Source organism: Papilio xuthus, unplaced genomic scaffold, assembly GCF_000836235.2.
Source record: "Papilio xuthus unplaced genomic scaffold, Pxut_1.1 DF827680.1, whole genome shotgun sequence".
In the NCBI taxonomy this organism is placed as follows: Eukaryota; Metazoa; Arthropoda; class Insecta; order Lepidoptera; family Papilionidae; genus Papilio; species Papilio xuthus.
Genome location: NW_013530969.1, coordinates 7289473 through 7299031, shown reverse-complemented (window position 1 = coordinate 7299031; position 9559 = coordinate 7289473). Strand labels below are relative to the sequence as shown.

The following is a 9559-nucleotide window of genomic DNA, read 5'->3' as shown; positions in this document are numbered from 1 at the left end:
ATAGGCAAACAGCTTGTACATATAATATTGAATTGTAACGTTTAGAAAGTGATAATAAGCAGGAATTACTAGTGATGACATGAGCACTCACCGCATACACCTTCATCCTCTCTCTCTCTCTCTCTCTCTCTCTCTCTCTCTCTCTCCATACAATTATTCATTATCATAATATGAACAAAGTTCTATCACTTAACTCCTGGCATTCAACTCACATCATACGATTTTATGCTTATATCATATCATGTTAATAATACAATAATAACACACAAGAAAATAAAGGTATGTCGAGTCGGTACCATCGGCCGCTGACTGTTCCCTCCATTATAGATTATCTAAAATCACAGCACCGAACTGGCCGCACCCCGCCTCTTCGACTTATAATATTGAAGGACAGTAAAGGGGAGGGGAGACAACTACCACTAGCGATGTGACTGTAACTCTCACTCAATGATGACATTTGACGCAATGCTTGGTGTAGTGCGCCCCGGCTTGGGTTGTACTGGTGTGGGGCGGGGTGCGGGCGGGGCGAGTAGTGAGGAGTGCGTGGTGGCTATGTAGGTACTACGGGTGCCGGGCGGAGGGCGGCTCGCTGCGGGACGCGCCCTCGCTGCGCACCGACTTGTCCGACAGGTACCCCCAGCCCCCCACACCGCACGACACCGCACGACACCGCACGACACCGCAATCATATTGCAGCTGCATTTCGTTTGCGTTTAGAACTTCCAAGTATATGATTGCCTTTTGACTCGCTAATGCTTTTTCATCTGCTTCTAACTAACAAGTCCGTCTCGTCTACACTTGTATCCATTGATGTATTCATTTTCTGTCGCCGTGTTCATATCTCTCCCCGTGTTCACTTTTGCTTCACTTCATTTAATTGCAACTGTAACGTTTGTAGAGCTGTATTATTTAAAGCTTGAACTGAAGTATTTCTAGTATAGATCTGTAAAGCGACTAGTTTTTTATTTTTTCCATTAAGTATGCAATATATATATATATGTATATTTAATATTATGTAAGTATTGGTCACTCGGCGGCGCAGCGCATGGTTGTGGTAGCGTGCAGTTGTCGGGCGGCAACGTAACGTGTGCACTCCGCAGGGAGCTGAACACGGACGCCTCGCTGAACCTGCAGCTGGAGGAGTCGACGGTGCGGTCGGAGCGTATGACGCCCTTCAAGTACTCCACCGCGCACGTGAAGGTAACCGTCCGCTGCGAGCGAGCGTGACGTGACGCGGCTCGAGGGGGGAGAGTAATGTGGTGGATGTGGTGTGGTGCAGGGCACGCTGTCGGCGCGGCACGTGGTGGTGGTGCGCGCCGCGTACCCGGCGGACGGGCGCCCCGCCACCGTGCAGCTGCTCCCGCTGGCCGCCGCCACCGCGCGCCTGCCCGCCCGCGCCCACCTGCTCGCCTACCCCGGCCCGCTCCTCAGAGGTCGTCTCTATCTACCGAAACGCATTCCTTGTTATCGATCGCATTTCAAACATTTCTAATGTAATCGTACTCGTGATGTATTCACCGCGCAGGCGTCACTCACAAGAAGAGCGTGATCGAGTACTGCTCGTCGCGCGCGGCGGAGGCGGCGGCCGGCGGGGGCGCGGGGGGTGCCGCGGACCCGCTCGGCCGGCTGCTGGTGTGGGAGCTGCTGGCGCTGCTGCTGCGCCAGAACGGCGTGGTGGTGGGCACCGACATCGCGGAGCTGCTCATGAACAACGCGCGCGAGCACGAGTACGCGCACGCGCCCTCCCCGCGCATAGGTCGGTCTCGCCCCTCCCTCCACCGCCGCCGGACCTCCCTCCCTCCGCGCCGCTCACCGGCTCCTCTCGTTGCAGGCAGCCGCGCCGGCTCCGGGGCCGAGGGGGAGCGCGTCGTCTCGCCCGAGAGTAACGCCCGGCCCGATCTACCGCTCGCACGTAACTACATACTGCATCTTTTAAATATATTATACTAACACAAAATACAATTTTACACTTTCCCCGACGCACAAAAACAGCATTGTAATGACAGAGAACAAATCTTCTCCAGTGAACAGTGAAACAACCATTTTAGATGTAAACATGCATGTTGCAGACGTTGCAGCGTCTGCGGGCGAGGAGGGCGCGGAGGGCGAGGAGGGCGCGGAGGGCGAGGGCGCGGAGAGGGCGGCCGCGACGGAGGCGGAGGCGCTGGCCCGCCTGCGCGACTACCTCATATACGGCAACAGGCAGGAGGCGCTCGGTGAGAGCTGAGAGCTCACAGAGAGACGGAGCCGGCGGAGATGGTATATTGAATGCGCGTGACAGCGTGTGAGGTGCGCCGTGTGTGTGCAGAGTGGGCGATGCGGTGCGGGCTGTGGGGGCACGCGCTGCAGCTGGCGGCGCACGGGGAGCGGCGCACGCGCGCGGCCGTCGCGGCGCGCTTCCTGGCCGCCGTGCCCGCCGCCGACCCCCTGCACACGCTCTACGCCGCGCTCGCCGCGCGCATGCCGCCCGCCGCCACCGTAACTACTCCCCTACCCTCACTACACCTCACTCTGAACCTGAATACAAACGAATATAATGTCTTACATGCAACACTTGTGCCCTGCGACAGTGCGCGGCGGAGGAGCGCTGGGGCGACTGGCGGCCGCACGCCGCCATCCTGTTGGCCAACAGCGGCGCGCGGCCCGACCTCGAGCGCCGCGCCCTCACGCAGCTCGGTGAGCGCTCCTCCATCTCGAATACACACACAAAATCGTTAACGTGTTACATACTTAACATGAAGAGTCGTCACCAGGTGACAGCCTGGCGTCCCGCGGGCTGGTCTTCAGCGCGCAGTTCTGCTACCTGTCGGGGGGCGTGCCCTTCGCGCCGCACCCGCTGGCCCCGCTGCGTCCCCGCCCCGCCCCCGGCGCGCCCCCGGCCACGCCCCCGCGCCTCAGCCTGCTGCTGGCCGACCCGCGCGCCGCCTCGCTGCCGCACCTCGCCACCGACATGGCCATCTTCGCCACGGAGATCTACGAGTACGCGCTCTCGCTCAGCCACGAGGACTACATCATCGAGGACTTCCAGGTCTGCGGTCGCGATCACACAGCTCGTTCAAAATATTGAACCGCGCGATTAAGGAACGTAGCTCGCGACTTGGGAATAGTGAGATACGGTACCGTGTTGCAGGTGTACAAGCTGGTGGCGGCGTGCCGGCTGGCGGACGCGGGACTGTGCGAGCGCGCGCTGGGCTACGCCGAGAGCGCCGCGCGGGCCGTGACCCGTGCGCCGCGCCGCTACCCCCCCGCGCTGCCCGCCGCCCTCGCCCGCCTCGCCGACAGGTACACCCCCACCCCCACCCCCACTGGCAGGTACCTGCCGGGAGGGGGCGCGGTGCTCACCCCCAGCATCTTGTGTGCGCAGGTTGAAGTACTACGAGCCCGCGCTGCACGAGGACCCGCCGCTCGTGGAGGAGTCCGCAGAGGCCGACAGCGCCGAGCCCTCGCCGCGCCACCACCAGTGGATCGACGACCTCGCCAACATCGCCAGCGCGCTCGAGGTAACTGCAGCCACATCGATACAAATACTTGCCGGTTTTATAAAGAATTAGTCGAAACACGCTTCGATTCAAACTTTACAATGTATATATACTTTTGACCGTTGTTAAAGTTGTAAAATAGCGATGATGAACAATTTGCAGGCGGAGGCCTGGCAGCACAGCACGCCGCAACACCAGCCGGCCTACCGAGATCAGGTACTGATCAGATATCATATGGATCGGGGGTTACCATTTTAACAATTTGTGAGCTTTGTAAAACAAATACGACCTTGCAGACGATCCAATACGAACAGAGCGCTCCGGCCTACCCCGAAGCGGACGGCGCGGAGCACGCGGCGCACTACTACCAGCCACCCGCCCCCCAACCCGGCCCCCAGCCCGCCCCCCACGACCTCCTCTACGCCCACCTCGACCCGCCGCTCGCCGAGCACGCACCCCCTGCGCCCGCCGCCCCCGCCCCCGGCCCCGCCCCCGCCCCCGACACGTACGGCGAGGAGTGGGGCCGCACCGACGACCCGGCGCCCTCCTACGCCGACCCCTACTGGCACGCCGACCAACACTACGGATACGGAGACGTGAGTTTGCTTTGTTTCATTTACTGCTGCAGTGTGTTTACATGCGCTACAAGTAAAGCTTGTGAGCCATTCGCTTTGGAAATCTCATCAGGAAATGAAAAAATGCTTGTTAACTTTGAGTGGCGAGAAATATATAAAAATAAGTTATATTGTCCTACATTTATAGCGTGGCAAAATCTTCCTATCTTCAATGGTAGATGTGAATACTCGGTGGTGGGATGAATATATAATTAAGTATTTTGTAACGGCATATCAAAAAGGCGAGCGAACGCGACCTCGAAACTTAACTCGACACCGGATACATATTTCGCGATCACCACCGCGTCTCTCGTAAACTAGTCGGCGCGAATGTGCTTTGCGTGGTGCTAACGCGTGTTGTGGTGGGGCAGCACGCCGCCGCCGGTCTGCGGCACCGCAGGGCCCCCCGCCCGCCGGACCCCGCGCCTCACGAACCCACGCCCCCGGCCACGCCCTCGCCCGCACCTGCGACGCGACCGAAGCTATCCGACCTAGACATCCAGGTGGCTCATGCCCACCACTTGGGTGATGCGCCGCCGCCGGTACGTGCGCTGCGCCGCCCGCCGCGCTGCGGGACCCTCATCACGGGCACGGTGGACGCCTGGTCGCGCACCGCCATGGATGGAGCTTTCAAGCCTCTCGTTTTCGGCGGCACGTATCCCATAGACGAGCCGGCCACGCCGATGTACAAGGAGGATCGCGTCGCTATTCTGGGGGAGGAGGGCGTGGGGGCGGGCGAGGCGGAGCGGCGGCGCGAGCTGCGGGCCACGGTGGAGCGCAGTCTGGAGCGCTTCGAGGCGATGCTGGCGCAGCGCGAGGGGCGGCGGCGGCGGGCGGCGCGCGGCCCCGTGCGCACCTTCGACATCGACGAGCCGGTGGAGCTGTGGGAGGCGGGGGCGGGGCCGGCCGCGCCCAGAGACCACGCCCACTACTACGTGGCCGGCCCCAGCACATACGACATCGATGAACCGACCTCCTTCATATAGCGCGCCTGTTTATTTTTTGCGCTTTATTATGTTACTCTTGTTTGCATCTTTTTATTACTATTATTTGTTCTGTTCAGAACAAGTTCTCCAGCGAAGTGAGTTTTAATACCAAATTCATAGTAAAATAAATTTTTATTTTTCTTTATATTCATTCGCCGGTTACAGTTTTATGAAGTTCAAGAATATTATTTTTGTGATGTTGCCGTACAAATCTTAAAAAAATTCAAACACTGATTGTATTTAAGTAAATGTTAAATATGTATGTATGTATGTATGTATGTATGTATGTATGTATGTAGTGGTACAACATGTAACAAGATCGCATCTCTCCTGCATACAAAGCCTGCTCCCACTGCATCTACATTTGCTGCAGACGAGCACAGAGCACAGCAAATTGTGCACATCCACATTTCTATTTTTATTCATTTTAATTTTAAAAATTTAGCTAAATTTGTCTTAAACTATCCTCTATGTTGTAAAATGTAGAGTGGTAGAGTGTAGAGTGGTAGGTTCAGCGCGGTCGTGTCTCCGTGTGTCGTGCGCTAAGTGGCCGCACTACACAATTGTGTTGCTTTTACCCAAAATCATGTTCTAACATAAATATTTCACTGTGATAAATTATAATTATCTGATGTAACATATTTATTTATTTCTAGCGACTAAATTGTTAAGGTTTATTTTGTAAATTGTGTTTGTGAAGTTCTATTGATTCCAATCCGATGGAAGTAAACAATTGTCCGATGCACAAAGTGTTGTTACGAACTGTTAGATTGAAGCTTTTGTTTGACAAAACTCATGAGCGCTTGTTTTTATTTATTAATAACTTTTACACTTAATATTTATTCTTTGAAAGATGTATTTGGTTTTTATGAATATACAATTGTGTTGTGTTGTGTTGTGTTGTGTTGTGTTGCGATATGAACACATTACATCGTGTGCTCTGATAACCTTACATGTTGTCAATATAAAACCTTCTATTGAAATGTTGTTTTATTTAGTATTCCGTCAGAACATTAGAATGGCTTAAATAAACATATTGTAATATTATTTGTTGACATGATGGACGATCACTCGGCAAATATTAATTCATTATTAAATATTTTAAATTACGCATATTTAGATAAATAGTATTCGCATCCTTAAACATAAAACTTCTTCCGTTGGATTTATGTTATTTTATTTTCTACCAATATGTCCCGGGTTCACCATTTGTAATTTAGTGTTGTCGTATTGCAGAATGCGGCGAGTGCGGGGGACGAGGCGGGCGAGGGGGAGCCCCGCCCCACCATCACGATGCCGGGAGCCGCCCCCTCGCGCCCCGCCCCTTACGCCCACTACGACGAGGACGCCCCGCCCGCAGCCGACGCCGCGGTAAATATACTACACAGTATCTCCCTGCGCCTCGTACGGATTGCAGCACCGCCGAGCTTCTCGTCGGTGCTTGCTCGTCAACATCCGAAACAACAGAAAGTATTACGATGAGATAGTGTAGGAATAACAAGGAGAGGTAATAAAATCCTTTAGAAAATTACATGCGGCATTTTTCCTCCAATGAAATGCGACTTGTGCAATGCAATCCGCGGTCGAATCGGTACACAGGAGAGCGGCACCGCCCGCTGGTTGTCATCGCACAATATGCACGTTGAACGTTCGCAGGCGCAGGCGCAGCGCGAGGGCGGCGCGCAGTCCGGCGAGCAGGAGGGCAAGGGCAAGGAGGAGGGCGGCAAGGCGGAGGGCAAGGGCAAGGGAAAGGGCGGCTGGCTGGGCGGCATCCTCACCAAGCTCTCGCTGCGCCCGCCCAACCAGATGATCCTGCCCGACGACAGCAACCCCACGGTGAGTCGCACCCCGCGCCCCGCGCTCCCCACACGCCCCGCACGCCCCGCACGCCCCACACGCCCCGCACCCACACTGCTATAGAGCACGTACTTTATTGTTAAACAAGTTCATCGACCGAGTACTTATTTCCCTTTTTCTCTATTTGTTACTTCAATACTTTGTTATATTTATGTATTTATACGAGTATTATATATCTATTTGTTAATCATAATTTATAATACGTTTTTATTTATTAATTATTATATTTATTTTAATTTATTTTTGCTTATAATGTTTGTGTTTGTGTTATGTTGTTTTCTTTCGTTTTCTTACAATAAAAGATGTTAGCTCTGTTCGTCTTTTATTTTTTCATATTACATACAAATATAAGTGACATGAATGAAGCGTACCGTAATGTATGAGAGTCGCGTGGCGTGTGAATGTCCCAGTGGAGGAGGCACACAGGACACAGCGCACGCAGCACGGCTCAGCCCAGCTCAGCCCAGCTCAGCTTCAGGCACATGAGTATTGCAGTATTTATGAGAATTGTTTGATGTCGCGATGTGGCTTTGTGCATTGAGTATACAATGTGTGAGTGTCGCAGATCGTGTGGGACGCGGAGCACAAGCGCTGGCGCAACCTGGACCAGGACGGAGACGACACGCCCCGCCCCCCGCCGCCGCCCCCTGCACGCTCCGCCCCGCCCGCACAGTCAGCACCGCAGTCAGTAACTTGCCTTAATAAATCATTTAAATGAATAAAACTGTATTTTGATTATTTGATATGCGTGCAGGTCGGGCGCGCCGAGCGGTGCCCAGGGCGGAGGCGCGCCGCCCGTCGCCAACATCTTTAAAATGCAGAAAGGAAGACGTGAGTATCGATTACATTGTTTGTTTGTTTGTTTGTTGTGGAACGCAGAGCAGTATATTGACATTTGCACGAGATCACAGACATAAAGAAGTCGTACGTGGACGTGTTCAACCCGAGCGGCGCGGCCACCCGGCCCCTGCCCCCCGCCGCGGAGGTGCTCGGCGCCCCGCCCCCCGCCGCCCTGGCCCCGCCCACATACTTCGTGCCCGCACCCATCGCCGCACAGGTACTACATTCACTTACAATCGTTGTTAATTTTGATTTCCCTTTTCATAAAATATAATAGTTTACTACTACTAGAAATTTGTGATTGATAGATCGCAAATGGTTTGGTTAGTATACAGCAGATCTCCGGCCTTGTCGATTCTGCCACCGCTCCGGTTCAGAGCAATGTTAGTGTAACGTAACAATAACATGACATTAACATATTGTGGATGTGTTTGTTTGCGTGCGGCGGCAGGAGGGGGAGGGGGAGGGAGAGGGGGAGGTCGTGCCCAACGGCCACTAGCAGGTAACGTACAAGCACACAGCTGCACGTCCCACAACTTGACACTTCTCCTGCAGCACAATCATAACAAACAACAATTGCACGATATGTAAATACTCGATAATAAACTTGTTCTATGCAGGGATACTACGATCCCGCACAGCCGGCAGAGGATGTGTCCCGCTAGAACACCCCGCGGGGCCCGGCGGCGCCCGGCGACACACCGCGGGGCCCGGCGGCACCCCGCGGGGCCCGGCGACACCCCGCGGGGCCCGGCGACACACCGCGGGGCCCGGCGGCACCCCGCGGGGCCCGGCGACACCCCGCGGCGCTTGGCGACACATCAATTCATCATGAAATTAGTTAAAGTCAGGATGGAATAAATTCTTGTTATGAAATGCCTTACATTTAGTAATAATCAATTGCATCAAATACTTTTTATTTTCTTAATTTCCGTTCTCTTGTGATACTTCTCTGTCCATTCTGTTATCTTACTCTTCTTTATTATTGACATTGTGATGATATATATATATATATAGAAGGTCGCCAGGTGGAGCGGCGGAACATTTGCTCATTTATATCATTATTTTCTTATATTTTCAAGGATTATTAAATTGTATGAATTGAATTATAAATTAACTTATTTTAAATTTTCATCAGATTTTGAAATGGATTGTTTTGTAAATATTCATTGAGTATAGTAACAGAGTATCGTAGCGGAGGAGGTCAGGTTTGTTGTCTCTCAAAATGTTTCTTGTATTCATTCCGCTAAATATCCACTGATATATTGCTACTGCTTTAGATTTATGTGACACAATCAATATAATTAAAATTATTAAAATCATCAAAAACTGTTTGTAAAAATCAAATGGAAATTTAAATGATATCTAATTTAAAGTAATATTTCACAATGTCGTGCGTTTATTTTAACTTGAACAGCGACTGGACATTTTATTATATTTAAAATTTGTATTATTTAATAATAATGTAATTAATTTGTTTGTTTGAGTGACATTAGATCAGTTAATAGAATAGTTGTGTTTAGTTTTTCATCAATGGTTATATTAATATAAACAATGTAATAAGGTATTTGTTAAATAATAACACGGGAGCGAAGTGATATTGTGCAGTCTTCTCCATGTCTTGCGTCCTCGAGATATCATCATTTTAATGGGTTTAAATGGAAGACATTGAGCGTCATCAGGCGCGGTCTGCACACAGAGGGCGGCCAAAGGGAGAGTCGCCGCTACACCATTGTATAAAATGTTAGATGCCTTGTGATAGACGTTGGCGTGGGGGCGGGGG

General features: G+C 52.4%; 4 protein-coding genes across 4 annotated transcripts in view; all 4 read left to right on the top strand.

Moving 5' to 3' along the window:
* The window catches only part of LOC106116940 (zinc finger CCCH domain-containing protein 13-like), a 9044-nt gene extending 8486 nt beyond the window's left edge, over positions 1-558 (top strand). Inside the window, exon 4 of the mRNA XM_013310999.1 lies at positions 479-558. Within this exon, the coding sequence (XP_013166453.1) occupies positions 479-558 (80 nt within the window). The remainder of the gene's footprint in view (positions 1-478) is intronic.
* Positions 12-2757, top strand: LOC106116939 (protein transport protein Sec16B-like). Its single transcript, XM_013310998.1, has 9 exons — positions 12-630; positions 1101-1200; positions 1280-1433; positions 1526-1756; positions 1832-1912; positions 2079-2216; positions 2309-2478; positions 2571-2676; positions 2744-2757. Exons 2-9 carry the CDS (start codon positions 1165-1167, stop codon positions 2755-2757), a joined length of 930 nt encoding a protein of 309 aa, XP_013166452.1. The 5' UTR covers positions 12-630; positions 1101-1164.
* Positions 2758-3623: 866 nt separating this feature from the next.
* LOC106116938 (extensin) lies at positions 3624-5079 on the top strand. Its single transcript, XM_013310997.1, has 3 exons — positions 3624-3695; positions 3776-4075; positions 4465-5079. Exons 1-3 carry the CDS (start codon positions 3624-3626, stop codon positions 5077-5079), a joined length of 987 nt encoding a protein of 328 aa, XP_013166451.1.
* Positions 3959-8456, top strand: LOC106117222 (protein transport protein Sec16A-like). Its single transcript, XM_013311405.1, has 6 exons — positions 3959-4075; positions 6316-6450; positions 6736-6915; positions 7502-7620; positions 7691-7767; positions 7848-8456. The coding sequence occupies exons 2-6, from the start codon at positions 6373-6375 to the stop codon at positions 8048-8050; spliced, it is 657 nt and encodes a 218-aa protein (XP_013166859.1). The 5' UTR covers positions 3959-4075; positions 6316-6372; the 3' UTR covers positions 8051-8456.
* The last annotated feature ends 1103 nt before the right edge of the window (positions 8457-9559 follow it).

Excerpts from the sequence above, each read along its gene's own strand:
- LOC106116939 (XM_013310998.1), top strand. The coding sequence starts at position 1,165 with ATGACGCCCTTCAAGTACTCCACCGCGCACGTGAAG. Across the intron at positions 1,757-1,831 it reads CGCGCCCTCCCCGCGCATAG|GCAGCCGCGCCGGCTCCGGG; the intron begins GTCGGTCTCGCC and ends CTCTCGTTGCAG. Across the intron at positions 1,913-2,078 it reads GCCCGATCTACCGCTCGCAC|CGTCTGCGGGCGAGGAGGGC; the intron begins GTAACTACATAC and ends CAGACGTTGCAG.
- LOC106116938 (XM_013310997.1), top strand. The coding sequence starts at position 3,624 with ATGATGAACAATTTGCAGGCGGAGGCCTGGCAGCACAGCACGCCGCAA. Across the intron at positions 3,696-3,775 it reads AGCCGGCCTACCGAGATCAG|ACGATCCAATACGAACAGAG; the intron begins GTACTGATCAGA and ends ACGACCTTGCAG. Across the intron at positions 4,076-4,464 it reads AACACTACGGATACGGAGAC|CACGCCGCCGCCGGTCTGCG; the intron begins GTGAGTTTGCTT and ends GTGGTGGGGCAG.
- LOC106117222 (XM_013311405.1), top strand. The coding sequence starts at position 6,373 with ATGCCGGGAGCCGCCCCCTCGCGCCCCGCCCCTTACGCCCACTACGAC. Across the intron at positions 6,916-7,501 it reads CCGACGACAGCAACCCCACG|ATCGTGTGGGACGCGGAGCA; the intron begins GTGAGTCGCACC and ends TGAGTGTCGCAG. Across the intron at positions 7,768-7,847 it reads TAAAATGCAGAAAGGAAGAC|ACATAAAGAAGTCGTACGTG; the intron begins GTGAGTATCGAT and ends ACGAGATCACAG.